Raw genomic sequence first — 22973 nt, 5'->3', positions numbered from 1 at the left:
AGTTGTAGACTCTTAAAACCCCTGTTCAGACCACATGCCCTCTATTTGGAATTTATAGGAACACATGAAAACCTTGTAGTATGTTTCTCATCAGTAGCCAGAGGACCTTGGCCAACTTTGCTATTAGTGGCTATTGCAAATAATCTCTACAAAGAAACATAATGCTCTACTTAAAGAATATTAAAAGAGATAACGGTGGCAATTGCACTGAATTTTCATCACTGGGTTTTCCTGTGAAACCTCAATTCTATCACAATTCCACTTGCTTTGTATAGTTTGGGTGTTAAATTCACATGGATATGTATGTATATATATATCTTACCAGGAGGGGAGGAGAAGGGAAGGAGACCATCTCTCTGCCATGGACGATCAGCAGCACCCTTGCTTCATACCCATTTCCATGCCTTAACTGGGAGCGTGAAGCTAGAATGTGTGGCAGCCTGAAGAGATGTAGTTGAAACTGCTTCAGGTCACCTCATTGTTTCCACAGCAATCACACCAAGACCCAGGGCGGTGCGGGGAGATAATCCCATAGGAGGGGAGAGAAGAAAATCAGGGGGCACTGTAAGAATAGCACTGATTATGTGCCAGTGAGCAATTTATTTTTTGGATATCTCAGACTCAGTGTGGCCAAACCGTGGGAATTGGGAATTGCAGATAACATTTCACAGTAAATAATAAAGTTCATTGAGGTGTGCCTTTTTCTCTTAATCGAGTTAGAGCAACACTTTGGAAGGTGTTAGTTTTAATTATAAACACAAACAGAAGCTCCCTGAAGTGGACAACTCTCTTATGCAGAGCCTACGTTCTCCCCTCTCTGGCATTCAAGAGAAAAAAGTCTGATAATTAAAAGGTGATCATCTATTAAAAACAGAAACTCCCCCCTGTCTCAGAAGAGACAAAGGTAGTAGACATGAGCCTTTTTAAGTCCTATTGTTTATCTTGTATCTGAGGTGCATAGACTTTTAAAGGCTTGAAGTTTATGGGAAATGCTTTTCACAGCCTTTACCAGGCACTGTTCTTTTGTCACATTTTGAGCTGTACCTGATGGCTCGCCTAGGAATGGCATCTTCTGAGAGCTGTAATGAGGAGTAACTGTGTGCCAATCAAAAGCATGTTTATTTACAGCATTGGCAGCATATACTTATTAGCATAGCACCTAATACAATGATTGTGATAGTGGGTAAGTAAAAAGTGACTTGAACAACAAAAAGAATAAAGAGATATTATGAACAAAATTCTCTAAGCAACAGTGTTCTTTCAGAAAATCATTATCACAAGCCAAAAATTGAATTGAATTCTTATTATAGTTATGAGCCAGCATTCCCCAGTAAAAGTATGCATCTCTTGGATGTTTGTGGATGCCTGTGATATGGCAGGCACCATTCTGGGAATAAGAATGTCCTCCAGGAGGGACAAGCCAGGAGCCCCCGGCTGACGGAACTTTGAGTCCCGGGAATGGGTTCTGGCGCTCAGTGGTTACCACAGGATGTACACGGAAGTGTCACTCGCCCAGGCTGGGGACTTACAGAGGGATCCTCGGCAGAGTGGTGCTGTAGAGGAAGCCTGAAGTATGACAAGAATTATCCTAGAGAAGATGGATGGGCCAAGGGAGTGTTAGAAGCAGGACTAACACATGTGGAGGATCCGTGAGAGTGACAGCATCAGTGCATCCGTGTAGTCAGGGGCATGGGGGCAGATCATGAGGGCAGGAGAACTATACTGGCTGGTCCTTCTTTATTCTGCGAGCAGTAGGAGCTTTAGCAGGTTTTCTACGTGATCAGATTTGCAGCCACATCACTCTGTCTATGTGGAGAAGGCCTTGGAGGGAGACCAGTTAGCGGACCATTGCTGGGATTCAGATGATGTAGTGACAGGTAGTGGGAATGAGAGTCATAGGAACATGGGGTGGGGAGGAGAGGACAGACTGGAGAATTATAGGTGATGGGATCAAGAGGGCCCTGCGACTGTTTAGATTTGAGGAGTGAAGGGGAGGGTATAGGCAAGGCTGATACTCAGCATTCTAGCTTGGGCAACTGGGGGACAGATACAGGGGACGTTCACTGGACTGGGAACCCAAGAGAAGCGAAGTTAGGGCACAGAATATCATGGTGGTTTGGCCACACTGACTCTGAGACATCCGAATGTCTAAGCAGACCACTGCACATAGAGATACGAGGCTCAAGAGGGAATCCAGCATGCAGACACAGGCTTGGAATCGTCGTGTAAGTAGTCATGGAGTCATACACATTGATATTTCATAGAGAGGATGTAGAATGAGAAAATAAGTGGCTCTCATAGGAAATCCCATGGAACCCAGTCTGGGAGTTTAAAAAAAAAATGGTCTTGAAAGAAGACAAACACTCAAAGATTGAGAATTAGACAGAAAAATAGGAAGTAAACCGGAAATGCATGGCACTGTGGAAGCCCAGACAAGAGGTGGTGGTTCAGTGGAGGAAAATGGTCTGAACAGACAGGTCAGATAAGATAAGGACCAAGAACTGTCCTTTTGGTTATTTTTATGCTATTTAATTTGTAGGCTCTTAATTACCTGTGAAACCCATGTGTGGTCAGCAAGGCTAAAGTTTAAATACTTCTGGTTTCAGGTAACAAAAACCTTACGTCAAGGAGGCTGAAGCAAAAAGCAGATGTAGACCAATGATCTTCGTGTGTTTTGTCCTCTAAAGTATTCCAAACACCTTGAACATGTTTGGCGTTTGTCAGTGTTCGTTTAATATTTATTGCGTGAATGAGTAAATGAATCTCACATAATTAAATCGGTGGGTGGACAGTTCTAACCCCTCGTGGTAGCAAGATGGATGCAGTGGTTCCAGGAACACATACAAATGCAATATCCGGGGGAAAGAGAGGGCTCTCTCTTCTCAGTATCCTTTCCTAAAATAAAGAAAATCTTGCCCACGGGTTCTCCAGAATTACTCTTCATTTCTCATTCACCAGAATTTTTGGAGATAACCACTAGATTTTTTTCCCCTGATTTTGACAGACTGTTCCATAAATCAAAGTGTTCCAGGTACAGTCAGTTCCTGGGAGCTGCTGCCTAATATGAGCTATCCTTGGAAGACCCACCACATGCCATCCTTTCTAACTTCCTCTCTTGGACCCCACCTATGAAATCAAAGTAGGGAATTGTACCTCGGGCAAGGTGGGCACCACTGCCTCACTCACATGCCCCAGCCTTGTGTGGCTTGATCCCTCCACAGCCACTGACCTGCACTGATGTAATGAGAAGGCACATCAACCTTTGGAAGGCTTGTAGCTAATAGAAGGTCATACTTAGGAAAGCTTTCCAGAACTCATACTTTTGCCTAAGACTTGTGTAGAGTTAGACAAGTCAGGGGCCATTTAACTTTAGTCCTCACCTAAATATCTGTAAAATAATGGTGCTCTGGTTCTGATCCCACTTTGCTTGCCTTCTAGCTATACAAGGTACAGGGCAGCTTTTCATCTCCCTGGACGCTGTTCTGACTGAATGTAACCCCAGAATCCTAGGCTGCTGCAGCAGAGCCATGCTTTTCTTTAATGCTCTCTCACTACTCCCAGCTCCCAGCCTGCCTGATGAAAGCAGTCTGTCCCCAGCCGGCTGGCCCTCCTGCTGTCTCTGGGAATACCCACAGAATGGCGGTGTTCTCTTCCATTCTGTGCTGCCCCTACTTGCTCTCTCGAGGGACATAATCCAGTGTGGGCTTTTGAACCATAGCCTGTCCAGAGTAAAGTGCTCCATAAATGTCAATGATGGCCTCCACCAGACAGATGTATCTGGCCTGTACTGCAAGTCTGCTCTTCTTAGACGCCTACCTCCCCTCACCAGTTCCCCTTCCCATGAACAAGGGGAGCTGAGATTCCTTTGTGAGGCCTCAGGACTTCTCTGCAGGCCACGTCCACTATGTGGTTCCATGTTGCCGCTCTCAGGCTCCCACTATCCACACACCCTGGAGCACGTCCCCCTGTCCCATGCTCTCAGCTTCCCACTGCAGCAAATTTCTCTAAAGGAAAGATTAGCCACCAAACTGGCCACTCATTGTGATGTGGACCAGTTTAGCAACACCGAAGTAACCTCTCAGTTCCAGGAGTGGGGTCACTTTGCATATTCGTTAGGCCCAGTATTGTGATTCTCAAGTCCGTCCTGAGCTGTACCGGCCAGTAGAATTTTCAGCAGTCCCGGAGATGTTCACCATCTGTGCTGGCCAGTCCCCCAGGCCCTGGCCATGTGTGGTTGTTGAGCACTTCAAATGTGGTTAGTCTGAATGAGGAACTGCATTTTAAATTTTCTTTAACTTTAACTAACTCAAATAATAGCCACATGTGGCTCCAGGGTACCCCACTGGAGCTCTGCTAGAGAAACAGAGCTACTCAAACTTTGAAATGGGAAGCCCTTATCACTTTCCTCCCCCAGTCTAGCCATCGAGGATGTTTCACATCTTGGATATTCCAGTTACCCTCTTAACTGTGAAAGGTCCCCTTGCACACGATGTGATCTGTAAGGTTCACACTATCATACAGAAGTATAGGAGAGAAACGGAGCCACTCAGTCCATTTTATATTCAGTCTCTGCCCCAGTTAGATTTGTGATGTAAAGATGCCCAGCATCAGCAAGATGCTAAAACCCTCTTTCAGCAACCAACCTTACAGCCACAGTCACTATTGGAAACAGTGGCCAGAGCCATCATGTATCTTGAGGCTAGATCACGTAACAACCAGTGGCTGTGGTGTGAAGCTTGGCGCGGAGACATAGCTGCACCCGGACAGATGGGAGAAATAGCTCTGACAGACAGATGCCACAGCTTGATGCAGTGAGGTGTTTGTGGTCAGGGAAGCAGCTGAGAATCCACAGTATGTTGAACCATGGTTTGTTGACCATGAGGGCCAGTAAAAGGCAGAAAATGTTTGATAAATCCAACAGGAAACAGTGATAGGGAAGTGCAACTGAAACAAGTCACCCAAGGTCAATGCCACTTTTATGATGGGAAGTCATTGCTACTCACACATTTAATGTTTTAAGCAAAATCCTGTGAACAGAAGGAAAAAATTATTAACACAAAATAAGATATTAAGTCCAGAACAGTAGCAGCAATAAGAAAAGGCAAGGTGATTCTTCAAGCTCAAAAGCATGTAGATTCCATTCCATGTATGAAATCATTCAATCGGAGTACCACAGAATTGATTAAATCCTGAGATTGAAATACATCTTGCACAGATTTTCAAGATAGGTTGAGAAGAAATCTCTGAGTTATAAAGATGCCTGTATCAGACAGAAAGGAACCTCAGGGCTCTTGCACAGCTGTTCCTCTGTGTAAATTGGTCAGAATAATCCAGACTTCTGGCTGAAAGTAGAGATAAAACATAAACTGGAAGATTCTCTAACTTGTCGATCCAAAATAGAGCTTCCCTGATCTCACAGAATCCTGCAGTGTCTGCTTTAAATCTTATGATACACAAATACTTTTGAACACACACATATACACAATGAGAGACACACAGACACACTCGCAATGACTTTCCCTCACTGGGAAAGAAAATGTACCAGAAGAGGGAAAAAGAAGGACTATAGTTTTTCACTTTGCAAATAAGACTTGTAGTTCAAGTCTTTTTACATGCTCAAGAACAAATATACTAATTACTAAGTAGGCAGTGTTTAATAGGAGTGTATTGCTTTCTGTGTATGTTTAAAACTCTACAAAATGGTATCTGTAGCACCATTTAGTTTAATCACATCCATTCCCTGAGCTCGGGCAAACTGAAGAAATTATCTCCATCAAAAGTTGACAAATACCAGGGAGCCATTTCCAGCTTCATAGGTTTATAGCTTTTAATCCTTCAATGAAATCCTTAGATAAATTATTTCTTAGCTAACTGTTGCTTGGCACATCATTTTGCAGACTATGAGAGCAGCCAGTGGCTTTGATTGCAATGACTTAAAAGGTTATTGGATTAACAGAAGCTTTTTCAAAACTCTATGTACTGTTGCTAAATGACACCTTTGTGGGTTACAAAACAATAGTTATGTCCCCTTTATGGGAGGGTTTTTCCTACTTAATGGAAAAAGTTTATCAATGTCAAAACAAAACAAAGACATTGGATGAAGTCTGTTTCATGGCTCGTTAATAGTAGGGCCACTACCGAAGTCTCACTTCTCGAGAAAGCACCGTCAATCCTCTAGGTAATTCATCAGGCACTCAATGGACATGCCCTTTTTGGGCAAAGAGCATGTTTGAGAGGCTAAACTGAGAACATGGAACAGGCTGAACAGCAGCTCTTGTCCAAGGGGAAAAACAATTAGCAAATGCTCACGTTAGGCTCTTCTGACATGTCTTCACAAAGATAAACATTTGCTTTAACAGAGGTGGCTTCACTTTTTGATTTTGCTTGAATTATAGGTGTTGGTGAGCACCAGTAAATTAAAACGTGCTTGAATTTTCACAAGTGTGCATGTGTAAAGTCTACACATTTGCATTACCAAGAATAATGCAGTTCAGCTAACAAGGCCTCATGTTTTCAAGTCTAAAATTGCCGCATGATGCTTCACTTACATGATAATTTTTCTTATCTCATGATGTCCTTCATTATTCTTCTCTACAAGTACTAACAGAATTTGAGTTGCTACAAAACAACCGCATGCCTTATTTTTAAAGGATTGCTGTAGTGATCCTGTGCCAGCCATAAAGAATTAAAATTTCAACACAAGTCATTTTAAATGAGATCACACAACTCGCCGTCACCACATACCAGCTCAGAACCCACTATTTATCTGACATTACACAAGTTATTTAAACTATCTACTGTTCACTTGTCCTTATACAATTAGGAGAATTTTGGTGCCAGCTTCTTCAGATTGTCTTATATATTTATTTAATGAACAAGTGCCTGGCACATAATAAATTCCCAAAATATTGTTTAAGGGGTTGTTTATTATTACTATAATATATACAGTGTCCAGCATAGTGCTTGACACTGGACATGCCCCAGATGCTCTGAAAATGTTTCTTTCACCAGACTTTTCACCTTTTCTTTCTTCCTCCCTTTGAACATAGATATTTTTTTATGTAGAGCACATCCTCAAGGGCTATACCCAGACTTTACTTACCAGCTTTTAAAAATAAAAATATAAAAACTTGATTAGCTAGCAGGGAGGGGGGAGTGTCAAAAAGAAAAGAAAAACACTTTATTAGCTAACAATAAACGTGAAATCCATCATGCACTTCCCATTCATGCTGTCATGTATCCAAACTGAGCAAGATAATACAAGGGAAAGGAAACCGAAATGGAAAACGTTTGCTGTTTCAGCTTTTCTGTTATCTCAGACTTACTTGCAAGTTTCTGGGGGCCTCATTCTCAATCCTTCCGGCTGTCATACAGCTAACACTGCTCTCGAAGGAAGGTGGGCATTATCGCACATGGTCCTTTGTTTTCAAGGGACAGAAGCTGAAGTCCCAGAGGTTAAGTGACTTGTTGCAAGCTAGTGGTGGGAAAAACAAGAGCTGGCCCCACGCTCAGTCTGACTCTTTCCACTGCCTGCTGCTGCTCTCTTCCCCCAGCCCCCCTGAGAATGAGTTAAGGGTGCTCACCAGCCCACCTCCCAGGACGCAGGCCTCCCAGGGAGCATGGCTTAGGACATACCCTTTCTATCGTCTACCAGTGGGTCCTTTGATTTCTTTTTACGTGAAACGGAACAATCATTCTCTTCCCTTGAGTCTCAAGACTGTTAAGGATCTGAGGGGTCCCCTATTAGCACTCTCACTTCCTCTCTGAGTTTCTGAACCATTTGAGAGGTAAGACAAATGGGAGGTCAAAGTAGGGTATCCCCTTTATTACTGATAAAGGCTGGTCTGGGGGATAACTCTCTACTCTGTCCCACCTCACAAGCCTGGACCTCAGATCTGCCCACCCAGAGGGAAAGTCTGAGTCCTGAGTCAATGCTGGTCCAAGGGAAGGACACAGAATACACCCCCTGCTCACCATATGGATAGATTTGCCCCACCTGGTGGAGAAAGAGGAACCAGCGGTGACATCCCAGCCGTGAGGTGACTGGAGAGGGGCAAGACGCTGGGCAAAAAAGATAAGGAAGGCTTAAGGACAATGCCTCCTCAAGTAACCAGCAGAGGTGTGAGGAAGAAGTTTTCCCCTCCAACAAAAACTTTTTTTTTTTTTGCTTAGTTTAACAAAGCTGCATACAATTTTTTTGATTTTGTTTTTCTATAAATGTAAGCATCTGTACAGAAAAAAAGGTTAGTGGTTATTAAACCCTATTTGTATCCTGCCAAGTTTACTTCAGAACTTTGCCAACCTGCATACACATTTCATTTTGATGGCATCATAACCACCATGTACATATTGTTCTCCATTCCTGCCTCTGTACTTGACATTATTTCAAACATATTTTTATGTATCAGCATCACCCACATGGTTGTTTCATTTGCATTTCTTTTGTTCCTAGCAAGGCTCTGCATTTCACAAGTGGCACCTGGGACTTAATTATTATTTATTCGTACAAATACTCTTCGTACTTGAAATACTTATTTTATTAGCTATGTTTAGCTCATATTTTCCCATTATGCTCCTTTTTTTTCCTTTGTATTTGGTGTACAGCATTTTATTTTACAAATTAAAAATCAAAAAGTTTTGTGAGTGAGTCAGAACTACCCATCTGGCTTCCCTGTTATACAACCTGAATAAATAAGTGTGTGTATGTGTGTGTATACATTTATAACATTCTACTTTTAATGATTTGATATATAGATATAAAGTAACTCTTTGTACTCATAGTCAACTATTATTTATTAAATAAGTATTTCTTATTCAACTAGAAATATGGTTTTAAACATAGGTTTAAAAAATTATATAAACCATAATGCATAGCCTAGAAAATTAGGTCCAGTGGTGAGCCTAAGTTTAAAGTATTTTTTTTGAAATTAAAATTGATATTTTTATCTTAAATTCAAAGGGCCATATCTATCCTTCATATAATTTTTAATGTTATTTAATGTAACTGTTATTACATTGTATACAAAAGAACCTAACATAATTCCTGTTACCCATTCTCCATGGTGTCATTTATGTACTAAAAAACATGAGTTAGCCTTATGCTTTGACAAAATTTAATTGGTCAGAAGTTGATGCCAGTCACCCTAAAACCAGGGAATATTCCTAAAGCAAAACAATCAAAATAACAAAAACAACAAACCCCACCAAAAAAAAACAACAAAAACTACTTGGAATATTGTGACAAAGGTGACATCTTATTATAGGTGGGTACAATCAATTCCTAAACAAAACAAAACAAAACAAAATTTTCAATGTATCATTGAGCCAATTCTCTGGAATACAACTTTTACATAAATCATACTTTAGGAACATTATAAAACTTCTCTGAAAAACAAGATCCTCCTCTGATATGTGGTCTCCATCTACTCTGAACACATGTCTTCTGTTTTCCTTCACCTGCTTCTCAGGGCTTAACTTCTCACTCTTGCTTCTCTTTCCCAACCAGCCCGCCAGTAGAACTCACCCTGAGTCCCTCTGTATCTGCATTTCTGCATTTCTTCATCACAGGTGAACCAGCTCTTCTCCCCGACCCCCAGGCAAGCCTGTTTTCTCCTCTGCCGTTGGCACAATGCCTGGCTTAAGGGAGGTGAGGTGACGGGTCTGCTGACAGGGCCCTGGAGGCAGCTGACTGGGCAGTAGTTTCTACAAGAATCACCGGCACCTAAAAACACATGGCTCCCTTCCTCTCAAGGTCACTGTGAGAGTTGGTAGTTTCTCGTTTGGGATGCATGCTTTTCATTAGAAGCTGTCAAGGGGTGTTTGTCAGTGGAGTGAACTAATTCACTCTCACCTTCCGTTCCCTCTCCTTGATTTGGTGTTTACTTGACTCTACTAAGAATTTCATTTCTTGTGCCTCACAAGCTGAGGAGGAAAATAAGGCCAGTACAACTTCCTTGGCCAGTTCTCTATCTTAGATCCATTGCTTTCTCCATCTCACCGTTTAAATCCATGATGTTGAGCTGCCCTCTCTTCTGTGTTCTCTTCCCTGCTGCTCCCGTGACCTGACTTTACCTTGTCGCCTCTGTCTGCCTCTGGTTCATGTTTCACTTGTTGACCGCCCCCCTGCTGCTCTCTCTGGTTTGACAAGCCAGCCTGCTGCTTTCTGGTCCTCCCTGAGGCTTCAACCAGCTGTCGCTGTTCCATGTTCGCCACCAAACGGCATCTTCTGCCCTGACCCTCATCATGACCAGGCACTGTTGCCATTCCCGGTTCTCATGCCTACCTGGATTCCTTACCATCAGTCCAGTGGTTCTCAAAGTGTGGAACCCTGACCAGCGAAAGCAGCTTCCTCATCACCCAAAAACTTGTTAGACGTGCATATTCCGAGTCCCATCCCAGGGGGACTGAGTCAGAATCTCTGAGGGTAGGGCCCAGCGACCTGTGTTTTAATTTCTCTTCAGGGAATTGTGATGCTCTCTAAAGTTGAGAATCGCCACCTCAGCCCATCTCATCTCTTCTCCTGCCCTCGCCCTTCTCCTTATTCAGACTTTACTAATTTCGGTAGGAAACATTGGAGGCTATCGTGTGCCACTGTGAAAACCATTATTACAAATAGTTTTAGAAAATCATGTAAAACACCAAAATATTTTCTAATACTCAACAAACTCTTTCTCATCCACAATAATGAGTGATGGTGATGCTCTAGATAGAGAAAGGTACAAATAATCCATGAGATTCATCCAAATCAGGAGGGTTAAGAAAAGAAAAACAGTTTTTCTAATAATTCCTGCTCGTATTATTTTAAATGCTGGTAAGTTAATTTAAAATATGCTGGTAAAGATGCTGATAAAACAGTGCTGGTAAATAACAAGAAGACATGGAGAGTTGAATAATCTTTAAATTAACCAATCTTGGAATTACCAAGTGTTAGGAATTCCCAGCTAACCTCTTAGCTTGATTGGTTTATGGGGTCCATTACATTAATGTTTCTACATTAATGTTAGTGTATGTTTGAAATGTCATTAGGAATTTTAAAATAATAATTATTAACAGTGGCAGCATCATCTATCTCCATGTTATATGCAGCCAAATCAAATGATTTTCACTTGTCATTACCAATCTCAGTCATAAATGATATTAATAATGAATTTTTTGTACCTGTTGAATGGTTTTAATTGATTTCTATTAGGTGTGTGTGTGTGTGTGTAGCTAGATAGGTAGGTAGGTAGATAAAACATGGTTATCAGTGTTAGTGTTAAAGACATGATCAAAAGTTAAAAAATTTGTGTGGTCTTTACATTGCTGCTGGATAAATAGAAAAACCCTTTAAAATTTTTTTCACAAGGTCCAAGTGGGTGTCATCAGATATGAGAACATTAATGCAGATAAATTGCACTCTACCGGAAATTCCTTCTAAAGGCTCAGAATTCTAGTTGCAGAAAAGATTTCATACAGGAAGATGGATGATGGTCAGCAGAGCTTTTTTTTCCATAGTAGCGTAAACACTGGAAATCCCTTGGCAACCAACCACAGGGAGATAGCTAAATAGATGTCAGTTTATTGATCCAATACAACCATTAAGATGCTAATTGTTTTAAAAACACAAAATTTCATACATAGTGAGATTACAACTATGAAAACTATATGCAGAAAAGAAACTGTTCCGTATTTCTTCTTTTTTTCAATGTCTTATTTCTTTTTTTTTCTCTGTTTTTATTTTTTCAATGGAAATGTATATTTAGAAATTACAACAGTGGAATTCCCAAGACAGTTTCCTCTCCAAAGTGCTTTGGGCCTTTGTGACTTAGCAAAGGTAGTTTTACTCCATAGGGAGCTAAATAGAGAGTTAATCACATCCCAAGGAGGGCCTCTCTGTTACTAGGAAAGGCTCTACCACTAAGCCAGCTGCCTGAATGAAACCGAGATTCATGGAGAGAATCTAAAGTAATCCAGCTGCAGGCGTATCTTTTTTCCCAGTGTTGGATCTATGGTACTTTGAACTGTCAAAAAGTACAGCAGTCATTTGATTTCATCTTTGCCACGGAGAAGCAGAACCTGGCAAAGGCACTGAAGCCCCTTCTCCTCTGATTGTCTTACCCACGACTTCTATTACGCTTGCAACATCAAAAGTCAAAGTGGTTTCCTAGGGATGTGTTCAACTGAATGGCAGCTGCATCATTATTCCAGCGACTGTGAACTTTAAGCAGAGCTCCTTCCCACGGGGTCAGTCTGAGCGTGCTACATTAAAGCATGCCGCGAGGACTGGGGAGCATCCGTTACGGGATGGCGATGCATTAACATTCACAGCCGCAGCCCTTCCCAGTCTGAAGACTGTGTATTTTCCATAGCATTGGCCTTCTGCTCTGCTCTTCTTAATGAGGAGTAGCAATCATATTATTAATCACAGTCATAACTACTACTACTAACATTTGAGGCTTACAAAAAAGCCAAATGAAAAGAAGGGGGGAAAAAACCTCAGTCTTCAAGTGCCCGTGCTTTATATCATCTGCTTCAGATGATTTTTTTGATATTCATTGTATATTTTCTTCTATGGCTATGGAAGATTCAGGTCAAATATCATATGCCCTTGAGCCATGTGCTGACTAATGCCTGTCAGTTTGTAAATTACTCTGTTGAACATGCATTTCATTGGGCTGATTCTCGTGATGGGGGATGCAGGAGGGCGGGAGATCCTTTGCCACCACACAGCACTGTGTATAAAATTAAGGCGGTGGGAGGGGCACAGCGGAAGGAAAAGATTATTTATCCAAGATTAACCTTGGAGTCATTTCACTGTTTCATTTCCACAAGTAAATCATCTTTCTTCCAGCTTTACAACAGGTAATGCTTTACTGTTTCTGTGTTTCTGACTAAGCATAAGTCTTTCACCTGGATATTTATTCCTCTTAGTGAAACAACTTTCAGTCCTCTTTAAAAATTATTTTGACTTTAATGTTTAGTTATCTAGGACTCCGCTGGGCTAGGATGAAATCACACTGGGGGAATTTTGATTTGACAAATGGCCATTGTTCAGAAGCCTTTGATCCTTCCACCGTGGGATTAAACTAGCTGCCCCTTGTTTTGCTGAGCTTTAAGCAACATCAAAGTCTGCCAGTACTTCCCAGCATCCTTGAGCTTCTGTGTCCCTGCGACTGGAGTTTAGAGCCCTCCTAAACACTTACTACCTAGAGAAATTGGATGCTGGCAGTGGTCAAGAGAAAACAGCTGAGTTTTTTCCTGGAGCCTTTGAGTATCATACTTCTGGTGCTGGTTGAAAGATATGAAACCCTCTCCCTAAAGTGAGAATTCTAATCCTGGCTTTCCAGTCTCTGGGGCTTGCTCAATTTTCCCAAGTTTTCAAGAACTATGAAGAAAAGATCCATTTTAATTCACTTTCATTAAAAAATACACACAAAAAGTGGTAGGTTATGAATAGAAAGATGGAGAGAAAAGAGGCAGTTTGCTGAGATCATTGGAAATTGTTGCCCTGGGGGGTTATATGCCATATATCTAAAAAATAAATGTTTTAAAAGCAAAAGAACAAGTGTAGAATTTACATACTGACCTTGATAAAGAGTGTTCAAAACCATCTAGATTCAGTTAGCAGGGTGTAAGTGTCACCCTCCCCTGGAAGGCAGGCATTGTGTAACTCTGCAATCTCCTTCTCGCTCTGACAGACGGGGAGCTCTCCATCTCAAATGAAGACGATTCCCTGGAAAACGGACAGTCCCTGAGCTCCAGCCAGCTGTCCCTGCCTGCCCTGTCCGAAATGGAGCCAGTCCCAATGCCCAGGGATCCCTGCTCGTACGAGGTGCTCCAACCATCAGACATCATGGATGGGACAGGTAATGCCCCTGGCAGGTTGTACAGCATCCCCAGCACATGGCATTAGGGACCTTTAGCCAGGCTGGACTAGGAGTTCTATTTTGGACCACCGTGAGCATGAGAATCTCCTGGAAATGAAGACAAAACTGCCCAGTTAGTATATACTGAGTATAAAAATATAGAGGATATTTACAATTACTGTTTTATAGTTTATGAAAACATTTTTTGTAACCTTAATCTCTTTAAAGAAGATACACCCTATTTTTGTAATGTTGATGATTTAAAATGTCACTGTTAACTAACTCGTTTTTGTTAAGATCAAGCTAAAGAATCCTACACTTTTATCTGGTACTTACTGAATTCGCCTGTTCCTAAGGCCCTGCCCTGCCCTGGAATCCTAGCCCCAGTAAAACAGTTAATGGTTGTGTCGATTTACACTATACAATCAATTAATGTGTTCATTGGCTGTTAAGTTGTATACAATTTACCGGTTAACTTGTATCCTGCCAGCAGATGATCTTTGCGTCATCTGACTGTCACTCCCTCCTTGGTCCAAAGCCCTCTGAGTGGCCAATACTCATTCCCTCCGAAGGTTCTCACAGGGGTCCTCACTCACCTGAAGATGGGCCCCCCCCTCCACAGTGAGGACTGGGCCTGTTGTCAGGCCGAGCCTGGGGGAAGGGACCGCCTGGAAGCCCTGGAGTATGGGTAGACAGGCCATGTCCTTTGTCCACCCCATGTGCAAAGTCTATGTTGGCAGAGCTCAGATGGACGACGGGAGAGATGGTGTTTCCCAGAGTCAGATCCCTGGCTTCACTTGGGGGCCTGGTGAATCATGGCTCCATCAGTGTGTCTAACACTGATAATAATAGCATCCCTTGAGACAGAGGGAGGATTTAATGCCTGTGAGAATTATCTGCCGGGCTTTGGTGCTGCAGGGAACACTGCTTCCCAGATCAAAGAGGAAGAGGAGCCCAGGGAGGAGGCATTCTAGGCGTTCTTCTTGTAACAGTGTTAGCGGGAAGCGGGATATGCATCTGAATTTCACTGCCCCCAACCCAGCCCCCAAGCCAGGGAGTCTTTTCCAAATAAAGCAGTGAATCTAACCTTCCTTGTGACACTGGAATCAGGACGATTTGAATGTCATAGTGAGACCTGTCATCCCAGTGAAGGCACAGAGCTGTGGTCCATCATCAGCCAGGCTGCCAGCATGGTGGGAAGGCCTGTGCAGGCCCAAAGCAGAGCAAAGAGAAACAAAAGGAATCGATACAAGAAAACCCTAATTCTGGCGAGGGAGAGGAGGAGGGGGAACCACAGGAAGGCGTTGACTTGGAGCGTCTGGCGCCTCATCAGGGTTTATGGGAGCCAGCAGGGACAGGACGGTGCCCCAGAATGGCAGGACGCCTGCTTCAGGCTACTGGCCTGCTCAGCGCCCTGGGACCTGCAGGAGCAGTGTCCCCCTTGGTGCGGGGCAGCCCACCTGGGTCAGCCTCTGGGCTGTCTGCATTAACTGCATTAACCGGTGCCCCAGGCCTGGCGGACACAGAGACACCCACCAGGCAACAGCGAGACCCCAGAAGCCACTCCCTCTTCCTCCCCAGCGAAGGGCAAACAGGCCCACAGGCAGGCGCTGGCATTGGCACTGGTTCGGCTCAGAAGGGGCTCTTGTCCTTGGCCCACTGCGCCTGCCGTCTGTTGGTTGTGGCTGCGGTCCCATGAGTGACACTTTGGAGCAGCCGTACAATTGGTGTTATGAACGCTGAGGTGGAAGCAGTGAAGTGTAGGATGGTTTTGAGAAAATGTCCTCTTCCTTGCTCTCCCTCCTGCTCTTCCCACTGCCCCCCTTTCCGCCTCCCTGCCGTGTCCCCCCTCCCAGCTTTCCTGGATTTCTGCTGTGCTCATTACCTGTACGCACGCCCATGCCGTCCCGGGACAGCCGGCGCTCTGCTGTGTGGCCGACTCACGCCCGTGTCCTGTGTGCCCTGCCCGCTCCACCTGCACTGCGTTTGTGTAATGTCTCCTGTGTGTCGTGTGGTTGTCCCCTCAGTGTCTGAAGAGAGTCCCTGTGCCAGTGAGTCTGGGGTCCTCCTGTCCCAAGATCCTTCAGCCAAACCAGTCCTGCTACTGCCCCCCAAAAAACCTGCTGCTTTCTCTGGAGACCATGAAGAGACCCCAGTGAAGCAGCTGTCCCTTCTCAAGCAACCCCCTGCCCTGCCTCCCAAACCCACTGCCAGGATTGCCAACCATTTAACAGGTGAGTCAAGCTGTTTTCTGGGGGCTGCAGCCCTGCCTCTCCTTCAAGGAATAAGCTCTTGCTCTTTTTTCTTTTTCTTTGAGCCCGGATGAACCCCTGGCAAGCTTGCCCTTTAGGATGGTTGGTATTTCTGTGTGTGTCTTGGTGCGCACAGTCGTGACTTGGGTTTGTGTGTTTGTGCCAAGAAGTGATCGATATCCACCTGCCAGTCCCAGGCCCAGAGCTTTCAGTTGTGTGCATCTAACTATGCACATGGGTATTTAGGCACAGTGGTGTTCATGTGACTGACTCAAGATTATTTGCCCATCTAGGTGAATTAGATTCAATGTCACAGTCTTTGCAAAGATAAAGAGTGGTACCTTGTTCCCTTCCTAATGAGTTTGTCAAAGCTTTAAATTTTTTGTCTTTACATTATTGATCGGGAAGCCCAGTGGATCTCTTCTATAAAAATTCATGCCTGTGCTGTCTGTCCCTTAAAAAAACCAAAAAGCAAAAATAACAATCTGCAAAGTATTGTGGGAAATAGCTTTAAAAGAAGAATAAACTTAGGAATATTGTCCTAAAATGATGTTTACATTTGCACTTTTAAAGTGTTATTTAATGAATATCCCACAGATACTACATTGGGCATCTAGTGAAATTCGCTGCACATCAGCACATGAATTGGATGCAACTTTGTGATCTAAGACTGTGGTATAATCAGAGATTAAAGATTTCAGAGGGTGTTTCTCCAACCGTGGTAGTAATCCCACCTGATACTGAACTGCATTTTCTCAGTGAGTTGGGTATTTTTGTAAGTAGTTTCTAACTGGTCTGTGTACATTTTTGTACAATATAATGAAGATGAAGGTAGGTAAGGAGAGTCAACTATTTTATAGGAGAAAAACTGAAGTTCAAGAAAATGAATGACTTTTCCAGGCTGGTAGGAATTATACAGTAGAGCTATGATTAGACCCTGGATTTCCCAACTCCTACTTCTAAACAAACTGGACTGTTTCCATGATAGAAGGATGTCTCTCACCTGGTGCTGAGTTTTCTTAGAGCCCAACTTAAACACGGAGTTGTGTCAAACTATCAATGTATGCAGCCATCCAAATCAGGTATTTGGGCTTCAAAAGAGCAAATTTCCATCTAAAGGTTCAAGACATTCATAAGATTTTAGTTCAATACCACAAAATTTAAATGCATAGAAAACCACAAAGGAGAAAATGCCCTTATAAGCCTGCCTCTAAGAGAGAACCACTGTCCTGACTTTCTTTTCTTCCCTCCCTCCCTCCTTCCCTCCCTCCCTTCCTTCCTTCCTTCCTTTCTTTCTTTCTTTCTCTTTCTTTCTTTCTTTCTCTTTCTTTCCTTTCTTCTTTTTCTTTTTCTTTCTTTCTCTTTCTGTCTTTCCTATCTTTATTTATTTACTTATTTACTTGTCTTTCTCTTTCTTTTCCTTTCATTCATTCATTCGTGAGTATGTTGAATAAATATGCACTACATGTACGAGTTTATGTTACAGTGTTAGTCTCTGTACATTTTTGTGGCTATCTAATAAAACTCAAATACTATTATCTAATAAAAATCAAATAGTATTGTACATACTCTTTTATGTACACTATTTGATGTAGTGATATCTTGTGAACTGATTGCCATATTAGTAGCTATTCCACAACATGATATTTTTAGCTACTCAGTGGACATCAGGATTTACTTGATTGATCCCTCAGGGATTTTCCATCTTTTCTATTATAAGCATCTTAGTTTTTCCGAATTTATTTTTATAATTTGAATTGCAAATTCTAATTCCAGAAATAAATTACTGACCTTTTAAGAGCTATACACCTCTTAAGGCTTTATGCCAAATTTCCCTTGAGAAAGATTAAATATTGCAACATAAACTCCTACATGTAGTGCATATTTATTCAACCCAGCTACTCTAGGCAGAATACTGTGCTAGGTAGGTATCAAAGCAGATGCAAATATAGAACTGTATAATAAATACATGTGTGTGTGTGTGTGTGTGTGTGTGTATAATACATATATACATATAACAAATATATTTTAGAGAGGAAGGCAGTACCCAAATAAGTAATGTCAGGAGTAATACTTACAGTTCAGTGCCATGTGATGAAAAGGTTATTGGGGAAGGCTGAAGTTCGAGCTGACCCATAGGCATGATGGGCATTTGTAGAAAATGAGAGAAGAGCAGTCCAGGAGGGAAGACAAAGGCCCAGAGGTGGCAGTATTCCAGGTCAGTGACAAGGTGTCTGAGCTGGGGCAGAGGGTCCATCTCAGGATGTATTGAGAGAGAGGGTTTAGATTTTATTCCTATGGCCGTAGAAAGCCTTTGGAGTCTTCGAGCAGGAGTGGCATAATGAAAACTAGCCTTTACAAAACTTTCCTGGATCACTGTGTAGAAGGAACAGAAAGAGAAGGTTGAAGGCCTAAAAGAGGGGCCCCCAAGGCCAGTGCTCCAGCTGTTGAAATATGAGCATCTGGCTGACAGCAGTAGGACAAGAGAGTGAGCAGAACAATAGATAAGACATTTTCAAAGGAGAAATGACACAGTTTGTTAACCAACAAACTGTGTAACCACCTCTGATTTGTCTGTTATCTGGTTAATGAAGGCACACTTCATTCATTCATTCTTCAGCTGTGAGCCCTGAACTTGGCTAGCCTGGGATCCACCAGACTCTTTTGATATCTGAGGGACTGAAAATTAGCCCAGTCTCTCTGGCTTCCCTTGTCGGTTCCCAAGGAGAGTGGACTTTATCTGTGATCTGTAAGCCTCACCTCCAAATGGCTTGGATCAAACATAAAAATACGTAAAAGCTCGGGATCCTTACTGTGCTGTACTGTGCCTGGTGGCCTCTTACATATGAAGACAAGACAGGTGGACATGCCTGTGGGCTGCAAGTCTGGTACTGTCCTTTTGGGTCTAAAGTCAATTAGAGTTGCTTAATTTTTGCAGGTGAGCAATCAGTCCTGATGAATCTGCATACCATGAGGCAGCTAAATTAACCCCGTTCTGTTGCTAATTACACTGGGGACATCTGAGTCATGTCAGAAGGAATTAATAAGCTAAGCATTCTAGAACTCCAAATTGAGACTTACAATTTTTTAGCATGTTCTTAATGTCTGGTGTTTTGTTGACATTTCTGTAGGGAAACACAGGGCAAGTTGAAGGACACCGAACATGATTCATAGAGGGTGACCGTGGTGAATGGTCTCATAGAAAGCTGGAGGAAGCGGGGGTCTGAGCTAGGGCCACTTCCAGGCACACGGCCAGGGAAAGGCATGCAGAAATCTCTCTGCTTTGGTATTTGCTTCCACTTTATCAGGAAAACCATTATTAACCTAGAGACTCTTTGTCTTGGAAATTTTCTCTGTTCTTCAACCAGGAGAGAAGCCAAGAGAAGCCCTCTAGCTCTCCTCAGCGCTCCTTTCTTTCGGTGTCATCTTCTTCCGTCTTCTCCAGCGTGCACAGTGGCACGCAACACAGGGTCAGGAGTTGCCAGGCACCACATTCACTTCCATTCTGGAAGTACAGTACCCAGCAGAGCCCGTTGCCTAAGGAATAGGATCTGAGATGAATGATGATCTCAAAATGCATCCTTCTCGGAATGATGGCTGACTCCAGAGGAAAAGGGCAATTGGAGCCAAAAAAAAAAAAAAAAAAGGTCTCCTTACCTTTCTGAGTTTTCGTCAATCACCTCTCCAGCCCTCTTAGCTCCAGAAGTCAAATGTTAAACACTGCATGAATAAACCATGCCTTTGCCTATCTGTGATGAGGTTTCCGTAAATGCCATTTGAATGAAGGATAATCAACAGCCGTGTGATGATAGCTGGACTTCACAGTCTGATGTTCACAGTTGGGTAATAGAAAGACAGCTGACATTTTTTGAGAGCTTTATAACATACCATTTAGTCCTATTACCTATTAGATACTATTATCATCACTCTCTCCTTTTCCTAGAGGGGGAAAATGAAATTCAGAGAACTTAAATGATTTTCAATGGTCGTGGACTCCGCCCAATTTGTTTTACTCTGGAGCCCTTGCTTATAACTGTTAGCTTGTACCATCTTCACTAAGGTACCTATTGTTCAAATTCAAAACAATGGAATCATTTGCTTCCTTTGGGTTTTTTGTGGTTTGTGTGTTTTACTCTGCTTAAAAACTTTTTCTTTATCTGTATAACTCAAAGACAAAATCATATCCAGTCTTTCAAAAATAAGTAATGTTCTAAAGCACCTGATGATAAAGAGGAGGACCTGAACATACTTGCATTGGTTTTCACAGACCGTGCTAGAAGCACATAAGAAGCATTTGACCACAATTAGAGACTCGCAGGTCAGCAAAGAAAGGAAACTGTTCCTGGTCCTTAAAAACAAGTCCTTCTACTAGTGTGAACCTGTCCAGGACTTATTTACACTATCTTTAGAACCTGAAATACAAGAAACTTACTGTATTATCAGAACTTGGTTATTTGCTAGTTTCAACATGATGAAGTATTTGCAACAGCAAGTTTACCTGACAATCAGCAACCATGCCCTGTGGTATTTTTCAGCCCCAGCACATGTGCAATGAGAATCCTCTATCCAGAGCCTGTCAAGCCAAAACCAATATCCCTATTGATAGCTGTCTCTCTAGTTTAGTGGACACTGTCTTCAGTGGACTGTCACACCGTAGTCACATTCTGATCTGTAATTTCATGATATTTCTCTGTTGATCTCTGATCCTTTATCTATACCCATTTCTCCCTAAATCTCACCTAACCCTCCTGTTCTCTTTCAGCCTCCTCTCCACACCTACAAAAGTCATCTACTTCTTTTGCCTCTGTCCTTGCCTTCTCTCCCAGCATGCTAATCTAATCTAATGCAAGAAAACTAATGATTAAACCACTATGACCTTGGGCTTCACCTGTGCCTTTAAATAGAAAAACGAACTTGTAGCCCAGAAGCCTCATAAAGAGGTAGAAGGCTGTAGTCTCTTGATAACTGGTACCGTGAAAGAATGGGAAATTTACCTGAGTTTACTCTTTATACCCATTTCTCCATGTTTTTCCAGTTTTTATTTTCTTTTCCCAAAACACAGAAATTCTTTTCTGAGTGTGTGTAAGGATGATCTGCTGATAAAAATATTTTTTAAATGGTGCTTTAGGCTTTAGGTAAAGATTGTAGTAAAATACCTGTCTTTGTTTTGTAGCCCTTCTTCAGGATGAAGACTTAATTCACATAGCACTTTTTTTTATTAAGGTATCATTGATATACACTCTTATGAATGTTTCACATGAAAAACATTGTGGTTACTACATTCACCCATATTATCTAGTCCCTCCCATACCCCATTTCAGTCACTGTTCATCAGTGTAGTAAGATGCCACAGAGTCACTACTTGTCTTCTCTGTGCTACACTGTCTTCCCCACGATCCCCCCCCACACCATGTATACTAATCATAATACCCTTCAACCCTCTTCTCCCTCCCTCTCCACCTGCCCTCCCCCACCCCTCCCCTTTGGTAACCGCTAGTCCCTTCTTGGAGTCTGTGAGTCTGCTGCTGTTTTGTTCCTTCAGTTTTGCTCCATTGTGATAGTCCACAAATGAGGGAAATCAATTGTCTTTCTCCACCTGACTTATTTCACTGAGCATAATACCCTCTAGCTCCATCCATGTTGTTGCAAATGGTAGGATTTGTTTCTTTCTTATGGCTGAATAGTATTCTATTGTGTATATATATGTACCATGTCTTCTTTATCCATACATCTACTGATGGACACTTAGGTTGCTTCCATATCTTGGCTATTGTAAATAGTGCTGCAATAAACGTAGGGGTGCATATGTCTTTTTGAATCTGAGAACTTGTATTCTTTGGGTAAATTCCTAGAAGTGGAATTCCCGGGTCAAATGGTATTTCTACTTTTAGTTTTTTGAGGAACCTCCATATTGCTTTCCACAATGGTTGAACTAGTTTACATTCCCACCAGCAGTGTAGGAGGGTTACCCTTTCTCCCCATCCTCACCACCATTTTTTATTCTTAGTCTTTATGATGCTGGCCATCCTAACTGGTGTGAGATGATATCTCATTGTGGTTTTAATTTGCATTTCCCTGATAATTAGCAATGTGAAGCATCTTTTCATATGCCTGTTGGCCATCTGAATTTCTTCTTTGGAGAAGTGTCTGTTCATATTCTCTGCCCATTTTTTAGTCGGGTTGTTTGCTTTTTGGTTGTTGAGGGGTGTGAGTTCTTTATGTATTTTAGATGTCAACCCCTTGTCAGATATGTCATTTACAAATATATTCTCCCATATTGTAAGATGCCTTTTTGTTCTGCTGATGGTGTCCTTTGCTGTACAGAAGCTTTTTAGCTTGATGTAGTCCCATTTGTTCATTGTTGCTTTTATTTCCCTTGCCCAAGGAGATGCATTCAGGAAAATGTTGCTCATGTTTATATTCAGGAGATTTTTGCCTGTGTTGTCTTCTAAGAGTTTTATGGTTTCATGACTTACATTCAGGTCTTTGATCCATTTTGAGTTTACTTTTGTGTATGGGGTAGCAGTTTTATTTATTGTGGTGAAAACACATAACATAAAATTGACCACCTTTTATGGGAGCAACCTAAGTGTCCATCAGTAGATGACTGGATAAAGAAGATGTGGTACATATACACAATGGAATATTATTCAGTCATAAAAAGAAAACAAATCCTACCATTTGCAACAACATGGATGGATCTGTGAAATAAGTCAGGTGGAGAAAGACCAAATGATTTCACTCATTTGTGGAGTATAAAAACAAAGAAAAACAGAAGTCACAAAATAGCAGAGACACCAAGAAGGATCTAGTGGCTACCAAAGGGGAGGTGTTGGGGAAGGTGGGGAGGGAGGGAGGTAGAAGGGGATTAAGGGGC

At 42.3% G+C, this 22973-nt stretch overlaps 1 protein-coding gene across 8 annotated transcripts in view; it reads left to right on the top strand.

Annotated features, from left to right (window-relative positions):
• Window positions 1-22973, top strand: part of PHACTR1 (phosphatase and actin regulator 1) — a 507238-nt gene that overhangs the window by 408410 nt on the left and 75855 nt on the right. For 7 of the 8 annotated variants that reach the window (XM_036876973.2, XM_036876756.2, XM_036877168.2 and 4 more), the window contains 2 exons: window positions 13677-13844; window positions 15872-16078. In XM_036876973.2, coding sequence (XP_036732868.1) covers window positions 13677-13844; window positions 15872-16078 — 375 coding nt within the window. The remainder of the gene's footprint in view (window positions 1-13676; window positions 13845-15871; window positions 16079-22973) is intronic. The other variant, XM_036877040.2, reaches the window with a different exon arrangement.

The sequence above is a fragment of the Manis pentadactyla genome, chromosome 16, assembly GCF_030020395.1.
Source record: "Manis pentadactyla isolate mManPen7 chromosome 16, mManPen7.hap1, whole genome shotgun sequence".
NCBI classification, from domain to species: Eukaryota; Metazoa; Chordata; class Mammalia; order Pholidota; family Manidae; genus Manis; species Manis pentadactyla.
This window is presented reverse-complemented; position numbering and strand designations above follow the sequence as displayed.